At 39.9% G+C, this 23,548-nt stretch overlaps 1 protein-coding gene across 5 annotated transcripts in view; it reads right to left on the reverse strand.

Moving 5' to 3' along the window:
• Positions 1-55: 55 nt before the first annotated feature.
• The window catches only part of MAPK14 (mitogen-activated protein kinase 14), a 24,301-nt gene continuing 808 nt past the window's right edge, over positions 56-23,548 (reverse strand). For 2 of the 5 annotated variants that reach the window (XM_015650498.3, XM_033519925.1), the window contains exons 2-12: positions 17,068-17,197; positions 14,869-14,927; positions 14,384-14,495; positions 13,840-13,869; positions 13,368-13,415; positions 12,810-12,924; positions 11,781-11,852; positions 4,260-4,339; positions 3,688-3,766; positions 3,242-3,415; positions 2,002-2,442 (exon numbers count right to left, since the gene is read on the reverse strand). In XM_015650498.3, coding sequence (XP_015505984.1) covers positions 2,375-2,442; positions 3,242-3,415; positions 3,688-3,766; positions 4,260-4,339; positions 11,781-11,852; positions 12,810-12,924; positions 13,368-13,415; positions 13,840-13,869; positions 14,384-14,495; positions 14,869-14,927; positions 17,068-17,197 — 967 coding nt within the window. In that variant the 3' untranslated portion in view covers positions 2,002-2,374. The other 3 variants (XM_033519927.1, XM_015650497.3, XM_033519926.1) reach the window with 3 other exon arrangements.

The raw sequence follows: 23,548 nt of genomic DNA on the forward strand, positions 1-23,548 counted from the left end.
CCATGCTAAAACTCAGCACTTCAGTGCAAGAGGTTTCCAAGTACCAGCAGTGCAGTAAATCTGAAAAATAGAGTTTATTTTTAACCAGTGGTATTGTGACATCTTATCTGGCATAACCAATTACAGCAAAATCCATGGATAGAAACAAAATAGCAGATCTCTGCTTTTGGGTGCAGTGTCCTGCCCAGGCAGCTGAGCACAGCACGGCACTGGCAGCAGGGAATTTTTGCCCCAGGGGCTCCCTCAGGACAGACTCCAGTGAACCATTCCCACTCACACACACAGACACACCCACACACACAACACCGATACTTTTTAAAAATCTTTAGCAATATTTCCACATGAAATCACACTGTAGCATCTACACATAAAATGGCTGATAAAAATAATCTTGCTGTAGGTTTACATAGTATATCTACATTTTCATTTGAATACCCAGACTGCTGGCCCATCAGAAAAGGGAGGTTTTTTTGTCTTGATTTTGTTGGGCTGTGGAGAGTTTTATCCTAGAGCACAACAGAGCTGCTCTCTTCGTCTCAGCCCAGACCTTTATTGAACATTTGGCCTGAGGAGATCTCTGGGAAGTAGCCTGGGAAGAATCAATGGCTTTGTCATCCACATCTCATCCCTTTGTGCTGCCTCTTCAAACATGGGACAAAAATACTATAAAAACACTCTGTGCCCCACAGGTAACAAGAATACAAAATACCGCAAAAGCCTTTCTCCTCACATACATGGGTACACTGCCCACACAGGATGCCTGCAACAAATTAAGGTCTAAAAATGTTTCCTCAAACATTTGCCCTCAAACTGGGCTCCTGAGCTCCCCAGCTACAGAAGGAGCACGCAAACATGCGGAGAAATCTCCCTCCTGTCAGTCTCTAACTCTGGGCACTTCACTCATGCAGAGTCCTGGAATATACAAAATATTTGAACCATGTTTGTATTCAAACATACTCCCATGTCAGTTTCCTAGGGCAGAGATAAACCTGCTAAGAAATAGCCAAGAAGCTCTTACGTGAGAGGATAAAAAAACCTTCTAGTAAATGTTAGTTTCATGTATATAAATATTTGTATTTATAGATATAGACAGTGAAAGGGTGATTGGGTGTTTATGCATGCTTATTTCTTTGCTTTGGGTTCCAATACTTCCAAAAAGAAAAATCAGGAAATAAGTTCTGGTACAAGATACTGTAGTCGTTTCTTTAAGAACATTTTTTACACTTGATCTCACAAGAAACCTTTCAGCCCAAGCTCTCCTCCTCTGCAGAGAGGTGGTCAGAACAAAGAAAAAGGTGCGTGTTTCTCTGTTGTTGGACATGACATCCTTCCCTCGTTGAAGCCTCTAGGATGGCAGGTATTTCACAAGGAGCTGCACAGGAGGAAGGATGCTGTGATTTTATGGCACTGCCTGAGGTACTCAGTAAACATTTCACTGTCGACTGAACTGCCCCCAGTGCCATTCCCAAAAAGTAAGGACAAAAATCAAGCAGCTCTACATGCACATACAGCTACAACATGCAAAAACACACCACCTTGTAGGGAACAGAGTACACAAACGTGTGGCTAGCAAGGATCTTCCCCAACCTCTGGCTCCTGGGAGATAATGCTGAGAAGCCTCAGAACAAGAGGAGGAAGAAGGGGAAAAACACAGGAATACACAATCCAGGGGTTGAAGTTGTTGCCTCAAAGTTATTTCCCAATTACATTGAGTTCATGCCTGGCTACCTGGGAGCCTTCACCCTCAAGAACAGTGGGTCAGATTTCTACCCCAGACTTCTTTTCTTTCTCTGCCCATTAATTTAAGGCACAAACATATTTACAGTTTCAAACAACATCTTTTTGTGTTCCAAGGATCAGACACTGGAAGGCCTCTACACTGCTGTACCAGGAAGATCTGTATGTAAATCAGACACCTGGTATTGAACAAGGACATCCCTCAACCCCATCTTCAGTCCTGAAGAAAACCAAGGAATCTCTAAGCTTATAAACCAACTTTCATTTTTTTTGAGGTTACTGAGTTGTAGGAGAATTGATAAATGGCAATGATTGCAACCAAACCTTTAACTGTCACCTTCCTACCTCACCCCAGCAGTGCAGACTGGTGGTGGACTGTTACTCTGGAAGAACTAAGTGCAGTCAGAACAGGTCTCCAGAGGCTTGCCCCAGGCTGTACACAGAATACAAGAGCATGCAGCACGTTTACATAGACTCAGCTTCCTTCCCTCCCCCCTCCCTCCCCAGTTCAACACACACAAAACCCCTCCACTAAGGAGAATATTGTTGTGATGAGGCACTTGAATGATAATTGGAGAGTCCCTATGAAAAGGCCTTCCCTTCACAGTGAAGTGGACAAAGAGAAGAGAGCAGTTTCTCAGGACTCCATCTCCTCTTGGTCAAGCGGCGGTGGCACAAAGCTGATTACTTCATCATAAGTCAGGCCTGGGGGGAGAAGTGGGACAGAAACTTAGCATCAGGACTGTTATAGCACCACCAGACACCTCTTCATGCAAGAAAACCTGAAACAATCTCCAATATTCTAACACTATTTTAAACAAAAAGTATTGCTTAATTAAGACAAAGAAGAGAAGAACGCTTACACCGCTCTCAGAGACCAACATACACAATAAATGATACTTCCAGGGCATTGAGAGATGTGAGTAGTTTGAACACAAAGATACGTTTGTGTGCTCCTAGTAGTAATTAGTTACCAGGGACTATGCTAAATATTGCACAGCATGTGGTAGATTCACTCAGTGGAACAACAGGATCAACAGCATGCCCACGTTTTTATCACTTTCTTCTGCGCCTCTAACCGTGGCTTAGTTGAACCTCAGCTCATGAGATGGCAAAAGGACTGAGGGGAGACTCACCAACATCTGAGAGTGGCAGCTCCAATCTCTGCTCTCTGTGAGCAGTGACAGGACCCAAGGGAGTGGCTGGAGCTGTAGCAGGTCTGTTTAAGATGGATCTCAGGGAAGTTTCTTCCCCCAGAGGGTGCTGGGCACTGCCCAGGCTCCCCAGGGAATGGGCACAGCCCTGAGGCTGCCAGAGCTCCAGGAGCATTTGGACAATGCTCTCAAGGATGAAGAGGGTGGGTTTCTGGGGCTGTGAAGGATCCCTGTGAAGGGCCAGGAGCTGGACTCATGATCCCTGTGGGTCCCTTCCAACCCAGGATATCCCATGATTCTACAAACACAAGAGAGGCTGACTGTCTCTTGCTCCCCTCCCCAAGACTCACTTTTCCATTCTTCAATCTCAAGTTCCCTGCTTTCAAAGGACTGGTCATAGGGGTCTGCCACGGGCTCATCATCGGGGTCGTGGTACTGGGCAAAGTAGGCATGGGCCAGCGCCTCTGCAGCCGTGATGCGTTTGTCCGTGTCCAGGACCAGCATCTTCTCCAGCAAGTCCACGGCTGCAAGAGCACCAGAGAGGGTTTCTTACATGAGCTGTGTGACTCTATTCTGAAATGTAAAGCTCCTAAGAGCCCAACATAGATGGGGAATCAGTAGTTTCTCAGGACCCCACCCATCATCTAGCATTTTCTTCCTCTTACACCCTTGGCCCACACATCCTTCATAAACATAACCCTGTTCTACTCCTGCAGGCAGAACAAAACTTTGAGTATCTCTGTGTCCCAACACATGCTACCTTCAGTTTCAGGAAAATTTAATAAACAGGTCTTACCCAGGGGATTGGCACCAATAAACACGTTTTCAAAATTCATTTTTGGCATGTAAGACAAAGACTGGATGTAGTTTCTTGCCTGTGGAAATAAATGCTCTGTTGAAGTATCAGACAATCATCCAGCCAGCAAGACCAAGTACTTTTCAAACATTCTGAAGCACTGGTTATTATGGTCTGTCTCCTTGCTTATTCTGACACTTACTAAGCACATCAGCATTATCCTGCCCCAGCTAAGGCACTCATGACAGTAGAGGAAGAGCTGACATTACTTGGGGTAAAGACTAAAAAACAGAGAGGTGCAGGAAGTGCTGACTCCCTGGTGTCCCAGCAAGGCTGGGTGCAGCCTGCTGTCCTGTGCTGACCTGCACAACACAGCACACAACGCAAAACCAGCTCACAGCCGAGTCTCACACGTCTGTGGTTGAGCACGCACTGTCCAAATCTTCATTTAGTACAAAAATCTCGCAGAAGAGCAGTAGTAAATTGCCCACCCCATGCCACATGCAAGCATTTAATTCATACTCTGAGTGAAGCCCTGCCCTGCAAACCCCCTTCCTCTGCTCAGATCTCACCTCGTGGCTGGGCATCCTGTTAATGAGATACGCAGGGGGCGTTCCCGTCAGACGCATGATCTGCTGAAGCTGGTTAATATCTTAAGTGCCTCGTCAAGGGCTTTGTTAAAATCAGTGCAAAACCCATTTCAAACAGAAAACAGTCGCATACAAAAGCATCTCTTCTGCAAACCACAAGGCAAAAGCCATACAGGCAGGGTCCACTAATTTGTTCAACTACCTGTGAAATATTCAGCAATTCAGTGCACACTTAAAGCAATGGAGAATCACTGCTCAGTTGGTAACTGCCAGTAGAGAAAGTATTTCTGTCCAAAGGAAGTAGCATTACACTGCAACAAGGTTGTGTTCACATTTCCCAGCAATTTTAAGCCATCAGAGTAGATGTTTCCTTTGGCTGAGGCTACACCACAACATTTTCCCTGTGCTGTGCAGCTATACACAGCTTCAGGAAAACGAACAAAAATTAAAACAGAAACAAAAACTGTACCCTCTGCACTGGTTACCAGCTTTTTTTTTCTTGCTGCATAGAAAGTGCTTAAGTTTTTTGTGGTGCAAAGTGAAACTCGCTCACAACTGACACCTTCTGAACAGCTTTCAGTGCCCTTTGAAGTGGGCTAGGTGACAGAAGGCTTTATATGCAAAATTAGCAAAACATTAGCATTGCATAAAACAGAGTTAACAGGCATCAGTGAACAGGGAAAGTGAGAGTAAGTAAAGTAATGCAGCAGAAAACCAGAATTTATTATAGTGACACACACAAAACCCTCAAACACTTCAGAGTTTTGCTTTCTCCGTACAATGGAAAAAGAGTAAAAATAGTATTTTACTGCTTTTATTTTTTTTTTTTAACAGACTTGTTTCAGACCTGGATAAAAGCAATTATTATTTTTATTGTGCAATAATGTTTAAAAAAAGACCCACTTCAACTTACACATGCAAATTAATCTTCTGCTTAATTTAGTCAACCTTCCACCCTATGTCTCTTCCTAATCCCCTGTACTTCAAACACCAGAGTAGCCTTAAGGTCAGTTCACAGGGCAACCAAATCAACCTGGGTTATTCAGCTTTAACCTCTCCAAAGATGGAACATCCCAGGGCTTTTTACATTGGTGGGATATTCAGCAAGTTGACCAATTTATCCCAATTTGCATTGCACATCACTTCAGCAGGTGTTATTCAAGGCTAATCTCACATTTGTATTTACAGTCACAGTTACAAGAACATTAAGCTGCAGCACAACATAATCTTCTCACCACTTTCCACAGCTCTGATCCTCTGCTGCACCTCACAAACAGCAGTGACCTCAGTGCTCACTGTGCATTCACCTGCTAATCCCTGGCTCTGATTTATTCACTCCACCTTCAGAACAGGTAGAATTAAAAGCCATTTCACACTGTCTTTGCACAAGTTCTGAAAACAGAGGTCACCTCCCAAAGTGGACTGCAGGAAGCCTTTTGGCTGTTCCCTTGGTAAAAGGCTCCCATACAGCAACATCCCACACAGCCAAGTGCAAAGTCTGCTGCATGCCCTGGAACAGCTGCTACAGCAAGGCACCTACAAGGCATTTTCTGCTACAAAAACAAAGATATGGCAGCAGCACTTCAGAAATTAATCACACTACAGAAGGAACTGTGTGTGTTTAGAGGATAACACACCTGCTCCTATTTAGAAAGATCCCTGGGTATGCAATGTGGAGAAAAAATAACTGAGACAAGCCTCAAGCTCTTAGCTGTGAAAAATACTTCCCCCCAGTAACATCTGATCATACAATAGATGATAAAGCATAAACCCACAAACTAAGAAAAAAGTCACGAAGCAGTAAAATGAGAATATGAAAGGATAAAATCATACCATGAGCAGAGGTAAGAGGAATAAAGATCAGATACACAAAGCATATGAACTTAAAGCCATCCAAGAACAAAGAATTACAAAGGAAGAAAAATAACAGAAAATAAATCCCAACACATTCTACAGATAGACTACAGGAGAACGACACACAAACTTGGGACTTCTTAAAGGGCAGATATTACAATCAAAGTGTAAACTCACAGACTCTGAGGAGATTTTCTTCAAAAGCTCAGGCCCTGGGGTTCCAACGAGTCTCAAAATGAGCTTCAACTGATCAATATCTAATGATGGACCATAAAGGAAAATGCTGGGAGAAATCAAAATGAAAAGCGCAACACATCACCCTATTAGGGTTGAAAATTAATTCCTGCCAAGGCCTTGACTGAAAAGCTATTTTATGCAAACCATATTCCTCTTGTTTACAACTGAATATAACTGAGCTCTCTGCATCGGACAGATTGAACATCTTGTCTACAGATACCCCACATGCATTGAATTGGGCACTGCATCCTGAAATATTTTGGAGCAGAAATCTTTTGCCCCACTGGCAAAGGCTGAATTTCCATGCTCCCTTCACCCCCTCAGGCCCCACACCAAGCTGCAGTTAGCAGGATTAGGTTGCATTAGTGACAGCTGAAGTAAAGCAGAAGGCTGGAAAGGGTAGGCACTCATATTCAGAAGAAAATCAAGGCTTTTTGTGAACACCTTCAAGCTCATTCAGCCACTTGTAAAGCTGGGAAGGTAAGGAAATGATTGGAGTCTGCTCATACCCTGCAACATCACCTCACCATGGGCACACCCTGCCCATGGCCAGGGCAGCTGAGCTGCTGCCGCTGGCACAGGGTCCTGTCCTGGCACCTCCTGGAGACCACCAGGGCAGGGGGATCAAAGCACCTGAACATCCCTTCTGCCCTCCAGACCTGCTGGAGCAGCAGGGAGAAACAGAACAGGCACTCAGGTTTAACACATCTCTGTGGGAAGCTCTCAAGAGGGAACACTGCAGATGGAAAGAATGTTTTACCAGGAACAGAGCTCCCCCCAGGCCACGTGCCAGTCCGAGCTGTCCCCTCCAACAAGGCCTAGGTGACAAAACACACGACTGAGGGGGAAAAAATCCATCGAAGGTACTGTTTTATGACTAAATCTCATGACACTAAGGAGACACAAAATATCCTTTTTAAAACCATCAATGCAGAATCTCCCTTCTTTCCTGAATTATCCTTCACAGGGATTTCAGACTGTCTGTAATGTTTACATTTGCCTTTAAAATTATACAAAAGTAGTTACATAATTTTTTTAGACAAATCTTGTATTCTGGGATCATTGCCTTCCTGATGGTTGAACATACGGCTGCAGTTCCTTCTCAAGAGTATCCTTTGAGTACTACAAGAACTTCAAGAACTGTCACCTATTTAAAAAAAACCTAGCGAACAACTCAGAATTCCTGTAATATGGCAAACTCTGTATGAAGGAAATCACCAATGCTTTGCTAAAACCTTTATCTTTTGAGGTAAACTTTGGTCTAAAGTTTTATCTATAAAATTAAAAGCCCTGGAATTAGCACTTTGTCAGAACAGCTGAATTAATTTTTCATTTGTAAAGTTACTTGGCAAACTTCTAGCTACTCAAAACACTCAAAATCTAAGAGTAAACCAAATATCTAGCTGGATTTAGCACAGCTGAATTGCTAACTCTGAACAGTCAATACTTAAAATGAGATCAGAATATCCACTGCTATAGAATTAGCAAAGGACACTACTAACCACAACTGGCTCATTTAAATCAGATTTTCTTCAAAGCTATTTAAAACAGTCCTTACTTCTTTCACTTATTCTTGTGCAAGCAGCAGTTGAAGTGCAAATTTTAGAGTGCTAACATGCCACAGCTCAGTTTAAATTATTTAAAGGCATTTAAAAGCTTTTGCACTGGTGTGTCAACAATATTGCTGCCCTGTTTGCTAGTGGAATATGCTTCTCAGATAAACAAGAAAAAACACAGAATATGGAACTGGCACTGCCAAAACCCAACCTTGCTTCTGGTTTTAGGTCTGCCATCTATAACCTGCTGAACTGCAGCATTCTTTAACTACAGGGCCCATCACATCCCAGAGAAATGAGCCACAAGCAATTAGACAGGAATGAGATTTAGTAAATACAAAGCAGAAGAAAAACACCACCACATGTGCATGGAGAAGGAAAGCACAGCATGCAAACCCCAAGTGCCAGCTTCAAGAAGGACTGATGAGGGATTCTAAAGTTCAGAAAATAACCTGCTATCACCACGACCAGCAAATCTCACAAGACTGTAAGAGCTTATCCAGGCAAAGCAAAGTTCCAAGTTGTTTTAGCTGCCACCACAAGCAAGAATAAAGTGTATCAGAAGAATGTGTAATTTTAGACTGGTTAGTTATTGTGGAAGTTTCATAATACTGAATAAAATAGTAATAAAAACACTCTTCAGAGTTTAAGGGAACACAGTCAACTTAAAACACACAGAAAAAGCTAAACTAGTACAAGAAAAAAATTGAGATAGTCTTATTTTTACTTTATATTATTTTATGCAAGTCAAATATTCAAACAATGTCAGCTTTCCTACTTACTTGTATGAATCATTCACATTACAAGAGCTGTATAAATTTATGTGTTTAACAGAAATTGATCTTGGCATCGGACAGATACAACAATACCAACAAGAAAGCATCAGAGTCCAATGCCTGAAGCACTCTGATTTTCACCACCTCATTTTTTGGTCTCTGACTCATTTCCCACAATCTTGAACCCCTTTCTCCACCTCCTGGCAGAGATTTTACCAGTATTAGAAATCCATCTTTCATCCAAATGCTTCACCCATAGATTACAATAGGAATAATTCAATTTCCTTACATTCAGTTGTAAATTAGGAGTACTTCAGCAATCCTGCAGAGCTAAGCCCAAATTAACCACAGGGTTTTTCTCTAAGAGTATCTTAATTCTTGCTTTAAGTCAATGACAGCTGTGTTTAGAATCTCTACAGATTCAGAAATTTAAACTCAATATTCATTTATCAGAGGCACAGTCATCACAGACAGCATTGAAGATCATTATTTCAGAGTCCAACTTTATTACTTACCTGAAAATGAACTTACAGCTTACCTCTACTGCACAGGTGCATCCCAGGGCTGTACAAAGAAATATGTGATGGACTGTAAATAGTATCACAGCATTTCTGCCAAATCCTTGGTGAAAGGGACCAACAAAAGAACCACCTGAACAGGGGGATGATCATCCTGAGAAGCCATTACATATTCTGTCACTTTAATTTTGGAAATGTAAGGCTACACAGTTGAAAAAATTTACATCTTGAGACCAAAAAGCAAGAACTACTTCAAATTTTCAGTTGTCAAACAGGAGCAGTTTCCAGCAACACAAAATCACATTGCCTCCAACTGCACAGGGAATTTTCTAGAACTGCAGTGGATTTGGGTATACAACATCCATGGCTACTGGACACAAGACAAACATACCTTAAATTATTCATGTTTATATTAATTCTAAAGTAAGTCAGCAATTGTACAGAGACACTACAGGAGAACAAGGGCCTCTGCAAATCTGTGGGTACAATGAAATTATTAAGAGCCCAGAAGTACCCAACAGGATATAAACCTGGAAAACCCCTTAAACTCTCTCCGAAAATAATGCACATATGAAGATTTCAAAAAGCCTTCCAAGACAGGAAGAAACTACAACTGTTATCTTAATTCTGCTTGCTGTCTTCAGATGTCAGCAGACTGGAGTGAAAGCTGCCAGCCTGGGTCCCCTTCCAATCTTTGGGTAAGTGTTCCATGCACAAGCAAGATTCAGAACCAACCCTGTTCCCCTTTTAGTTTTAACCTTTTGATCAAAAAGCACAAACATAAATTGGGGAACCACACAGAAGAACTAGAAGAATTACAGTACTACAAAGTTTTGTCTAAGATAGGAAAGGATTTGGTCTGTTTTTCTTAAATCTGAGAAACTCAGAACAGAATGAGCATTTAATTAAAAAGCATTACTGCCATTTGCAAAAGAAATTGAGCATTTAAAGAAAATTATCACAAGCATCTGCTGGGAGACATAAATTAGCGAAGTACCTTATTATGATAAAGCAAACAAATTAGACCCTAGAAGTAAACTTCATTTTGCATTGCAGATATCAGTGGCTTTAATTTCAAGCTAAGAACAGAGCTGGAGAAAAAAACTTCTCAGACTTGGAAGAATCACCATTTTGTTCAATTCATAAAAACCACAAAATAAATCAAAATCATACAGCATTTCACATACATTGCAAATCCTATTACAAATAATTTAGTTGCAATCATCAATTTCTTTAAAATCTGAAGTGTCACTGTTGCTAGGGTCAAATATGGCAAAAGCTTAAAGACTTTTGCTTTGTTTGAATGAACAATTCTTGGTATCTCAGTTTTTCTTAAAAGAAACAAACAAAAAAATAATCTGTCCAAACCAACCTACACATGGTGAATCAACAGATAAAAATATACCAGCTTTTGTTTAATTCAGTTTCTGTCTCTTACAACAGAAAAAGAAAGCAGAGATGACTACACAGTACAGTACAAATACAACAAATTTAGAGAGAAATTATGAGACGGAGTCAAGCAGAAAAAGAGGGGAGGATAAAGTCAAAGAACACGGAAAAGGGAGGTGACACTGTGAAAGCTGGAATGAAAGCTTCTCCTCAGGAGGGAGTTTTGGAACCCAGATGCTTTCTGAAGGTAAATTAAACAGAAGGCAGCAATTCCAACACCATATTTTTTTTTTTTTTCATCAAGTACTAACATACTTGAATTACCTGATATAAATACTAACAAACTAACAAAAGTTATTAAAATGAACAAACTGTGGTTGAAATAATAAACTTTGGTAGAAGGTGGGCAACGTAATTTTCTCTGGCAAATGAAAGCCCAACTTCTAGGCAATGAAAAATCTTGCCAGTAGTAAATTACATCCCAATCTTGTGTGGTTGAACAAAAATTTTAGGTGCAACAATTTGTATCAAGTCTCACTTCCAGTTTTCTGGGGAAAATATGACCAAATCTCACAAAGTCCTCTCAAATTTGCCGAAGTGTCTTACTTTGATGAGGCAAAACAAAAATATTTTGGAAAGGTCATATTCAAGGTTGATTTTTCACATCAGTACAAGCACACTGTGAAAGAAAGTTCACAGTCTGTTTCCAGTCAAGCATGGAAATGGAACCTAAACATTTCAGAGCAACTTTAGTGAGAACCTTGGCACTAAAGAATCTGCAAACCCACAGCTTTCACCACCAGGATACCTCCAGGATAAAAGGAAGAGAGGCCAGAAGGGAATCACATTTGCAAGAAACCTGAAGCATGAGAGAATTCTTGGCAGACATCCATGCAAGTATTATCTAGAAACTCAACTAATAAATTTAAATAAACTCAAAGGAAAGTAATAGAAACATTATGTAAATCTAGTGATGACAACAGACAATAAAGAGGAACAGATGTGCAGCAAAATCAAGTACTCACCTTCTTGTACTGTGAGTAAAAGAAGCCATTAATTTAAAAACAAATTAACGAAAGTCCATAACTAAATCCAGAATTTATTTTCTTGTCAATTATGTGAAAATGAAGATCTAATTTCAATTTCAAAAAATAAGTTACTTCTAAAGGATACGGTCTGTGCCAGGGAACAATGTTCTTCCAGTCAACAGTTCAGCCATAATGCAACCCACTGACCAAATATCAACTGAACAAAATAAAACAGAAAACATGATGCATAAAAATACAGTCTCAGCAGAACCACCCCATCCAACCAGTGCAAACAACTCTGTTCTTACAGCGTCTCATGGCACTGAGGCAATCTGAAATACATTGCAAGCTAACTGATACTATTCTGTGTCATCTAAAACTTGTACAAATAAGAGAATTCAAGATCAGGCAACTCCTCTTTCCAGACTATAACCTGACCTGAACACCGAAGAGCTGGGGAGGAACCTAAACCATCAGAGGAAGAAACCTGTGCAAGAGGACTCTGAGGAATGGTTTTGCATGTGGCCTTACATAAATGCTACCCAAACAACCACCAACTAGTTCACTGACGATACAAGACAAGCCCATACACGTGCAAGAGGGGGGAAAGAAACCCCGTAAGGTACTGATATATGAAATTGGGGTAGCACATAATTTTCTTTGGTGCTCTCCTGTACAAGAGCTATTCTCAGACTTTGATTTTCTTTTCTGCACTTGATCTGCAAGTATTGCTGGAGAGAAGATACTGGAAACTGTGAGGAAGATAAACCTGTGAAGAAGTGGAGAGAGGAGAGAAAAGGATGGGGACATTTATCCACTTTTTATCATTTCTTCACACTACAGCTCCAGACATTCTCCTCAACCAGACACATTCCACGGACTTATTTTAAAAATCACTCTGCCAGGAAAAGCAAGGGTTAAGTGCCGACAATATTTTGCTGACTGCAGTTTCAAAGGCTCAAATTTAAAGAAGCCTGGCGAATGCTATTACAATGTTTCTTAACTTCATCTGACAGACAGTGGCTCAAATACCAGCTCTGAAACACAATTACCAAGAGTGTCAACGTATGCAATCAAATGAAGAGGGAGCACGTACAAGGACAACCTCTTTTTTCCTCCCCCTCACAATTCAGAAGCTTGACAAAACAGAGAATTCTTGTGCTAAAGGCATTACCTGTCTGGTTGTAGTGCATCCAGTTCAGCATGATCTCAGGAGCCCTATACCACCGGGTGGCCACGTACCCGGTCATCTCATCATCCGTGTGCCGGGCCAGCCCGAAATCCAGGATCTACAATCACAAAACACCAACCACTGCAAGGCAACAGTGCAAACTACCCAGCACAAACAACGAGACAATCACTGAACTGGGGACAGGAGGGGTGGGAGAGCTGCAAAAACAGATTATGAAACCAAATTTCACAACCTGTGAAAAGACACTAGGCTAGAACAGCGTAGGACTTGACAATCAGAATTATATCTGGGTATCTTGTCTCCAAAACAAGTAAACACAAACTAAAGCTGTTAACTCTGCACTTTAATGATGATTCACTAAAAACACAGGACCAGATACAAAAACCACTTCCTTATAACTCTACCACTGGGAAGCACATTATTCTTTTTCTATGAAAGTATTTTCAAAAGGAATTGTTTTGACACTTCAGTTGCAAGGGACATTCACATGGTACTCACTCAATTCTCAGTCAGACAAACCAGATTTTTTAATTACATTACCTTTAGCTCACAGTCTTCATTAACAGCTAGGTTACTAGGTTTTAAATCCTAAAAAATTAAACATCAGCATTAACAGCGGAATATATGTTGTTTCACAAATCTGAAGTAGATAAAATTTTAAATGGAGATAAAAATACAGATTCTAACTGAGTGCAAATACTAACTTCGGATAAATTACTTCATCACAGAGTCAGAAATCTCTCCTGTGGTTCTCAGAGATGTCACATATAACCAAAAATGCATAAAAGCAACAGCGGTGCTGCATATTTGTATTTAAGAGAAAAGCAAATTCAAAAAAGAAAATTATGGATCTTGACAACCACTTTCCCTGGTCAATCTTTTTACTACTAAACCAAAATAATTCTCAGAAAATTTTCTTTTGTTTCTCTTACTGCTACATTGTAAAAGTCTATGCTTAATTTTTTAAAGATATTGTTTCACTACTGGAAACAATCTTAGAATGAATACTCACCCTGTGTATTATGTCAGCTGAATGGATGTACTGTAAAATAAGATGACAAAATTTATGTAACAGTCCAAGCAGCCACCTCCTCATCTCTTCCCTAGAAAATACTGCCCTGCCCCAGCCCACACAATTCAGATGCTCCAGACTGTCTGCAGAAGGAGCCAGCTGTGTGTCTGTGGGTTGCACCAGGTAGGTGTTCCAGTTTGCCTCTCCTTAGGAACACCCAGAAGTGCTGCCACCTGAGTGGAACAACACAAGTAAACAAAACTGAAGAAATGGAAAATTCATAGCCAGAGCAGACCAGAGAGCATCACAGTTCATAATTTTTCAGGCTCTGCCCATAGGAACACATAAAAATGATAGATAACCTTACTGATGCAGAGCTCCAGAGAGGCAGAAGTGAAAGAACAATAATAAAATATTATTATACAATACTTTAGGGAAGTTACAGAAGCCCCCCTATGCACTCAACTGAATCTCTGAGGACGTAACATTCACCAGGAACTTCCATGGTGAGCTGTGCTCATTCGGGGAGGACAGGAGCACTCACCTTCAGGCCCCGAAGAATCTGGTAAATGAGAAACTGCACGTGGTCATCAGTGAGCTTCTGGCATTTCACAATGTTGTTCAGGTCTGCTCCCATGAGATGGGTCACCAAGTACCTGTGGACAAAAGCAAACACGTGGGCCATGAAGCAATCTCTTGAATAGGATTAGGATAAAAATTCCCTATAAATCTCCAGCGGCAGAGCTGACTGTCCCAAAGGATGTTGTTCAATGAAACACAGATCATGACACTTTAAATAATGTAGCAAATTAATACAGTGATTCCAACAGCACTGGGCAGCAAACCACAGCAAGTGAACAATTCTGATGAGTCCAACAGCTTAGGAGCTACTATAACTTTGTGCTGGAATTCAGAATTACTTGTGAGTGATGGCAGACAAATTAAAGAGACAAATATTTCTGTCATAACTTGGGAGGCATAAGGAGATACAAAAGACACTTTGTTGCTATCTTCAGAGAAGTTACCTACACATCATTGAATTCTTCTAGTGATTTGGCAGGGGTGAACACGTCCAACAAGCCAATCACCTAAAAAGAAAACAGAGAAGAGAAAAACTGTGAAATATATTTATAGCGTACCATGATACAGTTACTAAGATCCTTTGTGACACTGAAGTATTTATTCCAGTAGATGTCTAATTTCCATCTGTTCAGTGTTGTGCTTTATGCAAGCTAATGAGGTCTCCTGGAACTTAAAAACCTGATGCAGACACACCTGAGAGCTCTGCAGCTCCATTTACTTGCTCTAATCTTCATGAACTACAGGATACAAAAAACCACCTTATGTCCAAGCCCCTCAAACCACCACACCTTCCACATTCACATGTTCTGTGCCACATAAATCCAAATGTTTTTATTCAAAATTGAGATCTGAATAGTCAAGACAGTAGAAACTAATATACCTGCCTGAATCATCTCTGCATCCGCAGGATTTTAAAATCACAACCTAGACAAACTTTCCACAGATAAATGAAGGTATGATGAACTGATAATATATATATGTATATATATATATATATATACACACATATATATCTGTAAAAATTACTTAACTTCCTTTTATTCCTTACTCTTAAAGATACATAGGCTCTTTGCAACACCAATCAAAAAATATTAATGAATCTCAGACAGTTGTAGTCACAAACTAATTTTAACTGCTTATTCTTATTAGCTTTTCTTTTGAGTGTCAAAAGATAAATCAAAGCTTTCCTGTTTGAAGAATATCTCAGATATGAGAAAAGGTCCAGAAAGAAACTCTTGAGTACTACTGGGGTTTTTTACAGGGGCATGTTATGCTAGGACAAGGGGCGATTGCTTTCCACTGAAAAAGGGTAGATTTACATCAGATATTAAGAAGAAATTCTCCCCTTTGAGGATAGGGAGGCCCTGGAATGGATTCCCAGAACAGCTGTGGCTGCACCATCCCTGGAAGCGTCCAAGGCCAGGTTGGACGGGACTGGGAGCAACCTGGTCCAGTGGAAGGTATCCCTGCCATGGCAGGAGGTAGAATTAGATGGTCTTAAGGACCCTTCCAACCCACAGCATTTGATATTTCCATGGATATTAAGCAGGATCAGAAGTTACCTCTACTGCTGAGACAATGGTATCCCACAGGAAGAAATACTGACAGTAATACAAACATTCATCACAAGTTCCAGAGATGTGAGCCACACCAAAAACATCAAGATGATTTATGGGATACCAGCTGCTGACTGCAGTGGTCAGGAACCACACCACACAACCATTCCTGCCACAGCATGAAGTTCTGAACAGATCAGCCCAGGAGATCCTTACAATCAGACTATCCTTGGCTTTTTTGTGCTAGGTAACTATCCTGGCTTTGCTCAGCTCATGTCCAAACAGTATTTCCCTTCTGCCAAGACAAAGTTTGCTGGGGCAAAAGAAACCAAGAGCCTTCCTTTCTTCTTCATGTTCTGATAGCTCTACCAAGATCTGGTTATGAAAATTTTTGCTCCATTGCACACAGAATTTGCTCTAAACACGATGCAGTATAAATACATTGGCATGTTAATGTCACACGCAGAGGAAATTGGTCAGGCAATTGTCATCTATACCAAATGGAAGCTTTATCAAAAAATAGTTCAATATAACATTTGCCACATTCTGGTTTGCTTCCTTGTTGATGATTTAAGTGGATGGCTCGTATGAACAGCCATCTAATTTCCACCCCTTCATCACCACCCCTTTTTTCCTCCCTATTTTACCCACAGGAATCTAATGAATGTCTGCTTCATAACTTTCTGACACAGGCAAGCCAAAAAAAAATACATAAAAGCCCTCCAGAAGACACTAAAATCCAATAATCTTTCTTTAAAGAAATGCTTAACATAACAAAAACTGCGGTTTACTACAACAAGTAACCACGATAACGTGTTCCAAGTCCTTATGAACTTGCTACATTAGTGATTTTAAGACTATTCTAGAAAATATCATGATTTTTTTAATACAAAATTGGTTACTGTGGGTTTTTTTGGGGCTGGTTTTGTTACTCTGCATGATATGCTACAGCTCTAATACTTTGGACTACTGCAAGCTTTGCATTTAGCACTACGACAAAAAACATATCCAGCAAGATATTTAAAAGCAATCTTGATGGATGCTCAGTCCAACTTCAGAAAAGCATTTCATACCCTCTTCCACCACTCACATTTTCGTGTTTCATGTGCTTGAGCAGCCGCAGTTCCCGGTAGGTCCTCTTGGCGTGGATGATGGACTGGAAAGGCCGGGACAGCTTCTTCACCGCCACACGTAAGCCAGTTTTTGTGTCAAAGGCAGAACTGCAACAGAGAGTATTCAAATCATCAAAATTAACCTTATATGAATGCCTTCAAATCCACACTTATTCTAGACAGAATTATCTAGACATTGAGTTACAAGCAGCACCATTTCTCCAATGAAAATGATTTCCAGGTTTCCTGGTCCATAACCTGCATACCACCCAGAATCCCCACATATTTACACAACTGTTGGTTTCTGCAAAAAATGTTTAAAAGATGAGTCTTGCCCACAAAGTAAAGGGAAATCTTGTAGAAAAAAGAGAAAGGTTTATGACTTTGCTGTCTGAAGTGCTCTTAAATATAATTCTGCATTAAAACTCTGGAGAGAAGAGTACTGGTAAATACTACCACTATTCCTAAACATACTTTCAAACAGCACACTTCATCACAAAATACTATGCTCAAAATACTATTTTCATGGTTTAAATCCATACAAAATTCCAGGACCTGTACTTAATAAAATCAGTTATGACAGTTGTCAATCATAACTGAAGCTGAAATTAAATTTCTTTGGTAAATCTCATCCAATCACCAAGTTCTGTTATACAAAAGTGCATATAAATAAATTATGCATAGCTGTACACTATCAAATCTTGTCCCTTTAGCAGAAACCTTGTACATACAAATAATATTTTTTCATAAGAGTCCATTATTTAATCCTACTCAGCATATATATACACACACACACACACACATATATATATACACACACACACACATATAGAGTACAGTAAAATTATATTTTAAGTAATTCCTTATGCAACTTACAAAGCTCTGATCTGTTCAAAAGGAAGAAGGAGGAGAAATAGAGGATGTGAAATCAACACTTGAACCAAGACAACAAATATGGGAAAGTATGGAATGCAAGGAGCCATACAAGGACAATACTGGTTGATTTTCCTGCTATATTTATGGTTCAGGTGAACTCCTGATTCCATTTAAAAGTGAGTATGCACTAGTCCTTGATAAACATCAGGCAAAAAGGAATGCTACATATTTATAAAGGTAAAGTGTGAAATATAAAGCTTAACTAACGAAGCTCAAAACCAATCACAAAAGCAGTCCTAGAATAAACCCACAATTGCATATGCAAACCACAACGCCCACCCACCAAAGGAGCTATTTGATGTAAATGAAGATGTCATTTACTTTTAAAGCAACCACCAAGAATTAACCTCCAGACTCTATCTCAAATTTGCCCAGTTTCCAAGGAATTTGGTAAGTGAAGTTTATGAGAAATAGAAAACACAACACGAGCACCTTTTTATGAGCAGTGACCCTTCCCCCAGGCCCTGGCAGGGAATGGAAAAACCCTCTGTGCACAGTGGAAGAAGAGCATCTCCCTTTCTATAAAGCGCATCCTCAGAGTGGAAAGAGCTCTCTGGAAAACACACAGGACTACACCGGGTCACAGGAGCAGCAGCCTGCCAGAGCTGAATTACTCAAGCTACATCACACTGGGTCAAAAAACACCCATTAGCAACTTCCACATGCATCCTTTACACCTCAGCCTGGCAGACAAAAGAAGACACTGAGAACACATTTTTTAATGTTGATTTCAAATTCTCAAGTTTTCATATATTACTAGAAAAAAAATCAGCAGCAACACTTCATGAAATTCTGAATTCAATTTTTTTTTCAGCCTCAGGTAAAATTCACCATTTTGTAATACACAAATATCCCAAGTTCAGCCTGAAATTACATGCCAGCATTTTAACGATACATAAGGTATTTTCTAGAACTTAGAGCAAAAATAACAGTAGCTATCATCATTCAGCACATGCATTTATAAATTAGTCATGGATCATCACCAGTTTCCAAACATTTTAGGTACAAAATGCAGCAAATACCAGTAACACTTTCATCTTGCAAAGAAGGGGATCCCCTGCATCTCAAACCTCCACAACTCCAGAGTCAAGTTTCTCTTTTGGTTTCCAAGATTTTGAGATTTCAGAGCCACCAGACATATGATAAGCTATTTCAGGATTCAGATTAAATTCAATTTCACTTTCTGTTTTTAAATTACATCTTTTGGGGTCATATCAAGTCACTGTACTGTTGTAGTAGCTGTACAACCTCCAAGGGAATTGCAGTCAGCAGTACTGGTTAAACAGCACAATGCACAAGCCCAGGAAAGAAAATTCTTTAAAACTGCAGATTCACAATCTAGACTTAAGGTCAGAACACAAAGTTTGGTCATATTTGAGGCCTAAAGACTATTTCCCCACAGATAAAATCATGCTGAGTAATCTTCCGCCAATACAGATAACTGGCTAATGGTTCCTGCAGAACTACAGAACAGCTGTCAGCTGGAGAACATTTTAAAGGACGCTAAGCTGCTTTTCATCACAGACTTAAAACAGCTGCATTACAACAATCATATTTTAGCTAAAGAAGCCCAATTAGGAAAAAATTGCATGATCCACAGTTTTAAATCTATTTTAAACCAGGATCAGCACAAATTTAGAATTTATCACACTATTTTAAACCTCATACATAGTGCTGTGCTATAGCAAACGAAATGCATCCACCTCACCCTAAGCAAGCTAAAATTACAATTCTGATCTAACCTGAACTGAATCCAGAACACAGGAGCTAGAAGAAAAGAATTATTTTAGACAACCTATCCACTGACAGTAACATTTGAAGCAGTCTGAGGAACTAAAGTATGCACTAGGTTACTTATGAGCACAATTTATTTAAATATTAGATAATCAGAATGTTAATTTTTGTGCAAAGGCTGTTTTGCTAAATATATGCTGCTCATTGCTAGTGCCTCTGCAAATACCCAAGCTGAATCTCCTTAGCGCTAGCTCTGAAGTTAATTTATGCACTCCTAAGCAGACAGAAAAACAGTTAGTACCTGACAGATTATTACTGACTGCAGTCACTTCTGTACTTGCACTTCAGTCCTTACCTCCCAAAAACACTACAAAAGTTGCAAATATCATTCTCCTGTGCTAGATTAGCTTCTGCTTCAAAGAAAGCTGCAATAAAAATCTCACTGTAGGACAGATGTGCTCTCACTAATTTCCCTTCTTAATATACCAAGTTCCCCTACAGTTCAAACTTCTTGCCAGCACTTCGAGAGCTCTGCTCACAGCTTTTCTGTACCTGCCCTTCTCCTACTCAACTTCCCCTTCCTCACACATTTTCTGCCAATCCTGCCTGTGTGGCTGCTTCATCCCACTCAGTTTTACAGTTCTGTTCCTATCACTCCTCACAGATCTACCACACCTTGCTGGAGGAGCAGGCATCTGTCCCTCCAAGCACACACAGGATTTGGAGGCACTTGCACCCTTTGATAAGGGATTAGAAAAGAATCTATAGAGGAACTGTTTTTACAAAGGTGATGTTTAGGTTTATTTCATTTCCCCTGAAGCCTAATGTTTTAAAATTTCTTAAATCTAAAATGTTTCTCTGTATCCAAGAAATTCAGACTCGGTGTTAGTACAACCGTGGGTTGAAATAGGAAAAAAAAAATCACAGGTTTTGGAGGGCTGTATCACCTGACAGTCTATAAAAAAAAAAAATCTTATGCAAGATTTTGAGGAAGAGTAAATCTTGGCTGTTCAATCCTTTCCAAATTAAGGCAACACAGATAGCTTGCAAAGCAATTAAACCAAGCCCCTTATTTTACAAAGGCATCAATACAACAAAGAACACCTGCAAAAATATAACAATTAAGTAAACTAAGAGTATACAGAATGTGCTTCACAGCCTTTTAGAAATTGATGGCAAAAACTGTGAAAACACCATTTTGCTTAGCTCAGAGCTGGCTGAATTGATGCCAGGAGTCAAGACTTCCCTCCAGCACATGCAAGAAATGAAGCAATCCTCCAAGTGAAGTGTGAGTCACCAATCAATCCCATCTCTGTTCAGCAACTTCTCACTGCAAGATGTTGTATTGACTAGGCCCCTCGCCTCCTTATGTGAAATATTACAAAATGCATCTATCAGGAACCTTTTTTTTTTTCAATCCAGGCCCGGTTACAAAAGCATGAAAAAGACTGTGTTGTATAAATACACAAAATGTTACAAGAATGAACGAAACAGCATTTCATACAACAGATGCCATGACAATTGTTACATGACTTAAAAAGAATCAATCTGAGGATATGTGTAGATATTTCTCAAAGTTTTGGAATCGAATCCCTGTTTGTACCTCCAACACTTGCAGTTTTTGAAAAATGGATCCTGAAAAATACCTGACCTGGCCATTTGAACCTCATTCTTCCGACATTGCACATCACCCTTCAGAAAACAGTGCAATATTTGCTCTCACTTTAGGCACATGTCTCAGGTGTCTCAGGCTGCCTGCAGAAAATGCCTCTCCCTCCACCCACCAACTCCACAATAGTCAGGTTTGTGTGTTAGGGAGTTCCAAGACATACTAACAGCACATTCAAAGCAGCCTACAACAGCTCCATAGTCTAAGTGACTCATCTGGCAGCCTAATGCTCTCTTTTTTATTAATTTTCCCCTCCAGTTTCTGCAGATGCCTCATTTTCAAATGCCTCGTTTTGACAATTTAAACAAAAGAGCATTGATTACATTTGAATATAATAATACAATCATGAACATACATGAAAACATATCTACCATTTTAAGGATTGTTAAAACACCACAATGTACTATCCCAACAGGGATACACCAAAGTCCAAATGAAACTAGGTAGCTTTTTACCGGAGAGAAGAAAAACAACTCCAAAGAGACAGAGAACAGAACAAGTCCTTGCAGGAATACCCTAAATAATATGCATCACCACTTGTAGCTTAATAAACTCCCATAAATATGCAAAGGTTTTTGTTGTTTTCTTGAATTTTTCAATTCTGACATACTTTCCATATCACTATAACTTTTCTGAAAACTATTTTTAGAAGAACATACAGGAAGCCATTAACATGGACTGTAAAAAGACTCTGTGCCACATGTCTGAAATTGCTTCCAATACAAAACTGTCTCACTTGGTCTGAACGAAGTTGCACAATCTTTGAAAGTTTTGACACAGCAAATGATGCAAACTCTTTAGTTACTGGTTGAAAACAAACTTTGCAAGTATTACATGTACAATGGAGATTGTATGGAAGGGGAAAAGAAAATAGGAGTGGGGTGTATCATGTCGGATCAACCTTAAAATACAAAGGACAAGGCACTGAGCAAATTAATTTCCCTTTACATTTCAGGAGTAACATAACTCTGTGACTGCATGGGTATTTATCAGCTGTGTCAACAAGGTCCTTCTTTCACCAAAAGAAACCTGTCTATTCCCTTCCAATCAAAATAATTTTATAATTGCATTTAAAAAAAACAAACAAAAACACACCTCAGCAAGTATACTGGTTATTCTTGCTACAAAATTGACCAGCCTGGTTTACTTTTATGAAATGCAAGCCTCTGCACACTTCAATCACAGCGTTTTAAAAAATGTATGTTATTTAAGCTCAACTTACCAACAATTTTATAACAGGTAAAGAACAGCTGAACATTTAATTAAAACTGTAGCACATGCAAAGCAACTTATTTTCTTTACTAGCAGAATGCAGCATGTGTCCCTCCTTATAATAAAACTGATATCCATAATGTAAATTTGCATACTATGTTAATAAAAACATAGGCATGCCTGCTCGAATACAACAGCAAAGTAGCGTTGTAATTATGCACTCAGATTTCAAAATTCTGCTCACACTTTGACAGAACCAAGGAACACAGAATAAAAACCAGAATGCTCATGTAGAGGATGAACACTTTACTAAATGACTGCTAAAGTCTAGAATAAAACTGATTCAAACACTACCTTGTCTTTAAGCTTAATCAAAGTATGCAACTCCGTTTATGTTTAATGATCCACCGCACCTCAGCGGAGAAGCTACAAATTAAGGATGCATTGTATCTCACACATGTAGCCTGGTTTGTTCCTATTAGGTAAGCATTAAAAACCAAATATTTCAAGCTCCCTGTATTTCTGAAGGTCTCACACCAGGACTTTACTCTCCCAGGGAGCACATACTGCAGTAATTCTATAGCAATAAAACGAGTCTTCCTATGTTCATCTGCTACTGCCAAGAAAACATCGGTGCTTGTAATTCCACAAGTCAGGGATACAAAAACAGTTCTCACAGCATTCTCTCTACTTCTTGCCTATCAACAAATTCTAGATAAAAATACAGTTGCCTCAAATATAATCTATCCTTTAGGTCCAGAAAGAATCTGGGACAAGAGCTGCCAAGCCCTCAGCTCTGCAAAGACAGCTATGGGGGGGCTTACCAGGCTCCATCCCTCTGCACTCCCCACCTACTGACTGCAAAAAGTCGCACTGAAATATGTCCATATGAGATGACTCGGGGCCGG

This window comes from Parus major, chromosome 26 (assembly GCF_001522545.3).
Source record: "Parus major isolate Abel chromosome 26, Parus_major1.1, whole genome shotgun sequence".
Classification (NCBI taxonomy): Eukaryota; Metazoa; Chordata; class Aves; order Passeriformes; family Paridae; genus Parus; species Parus major.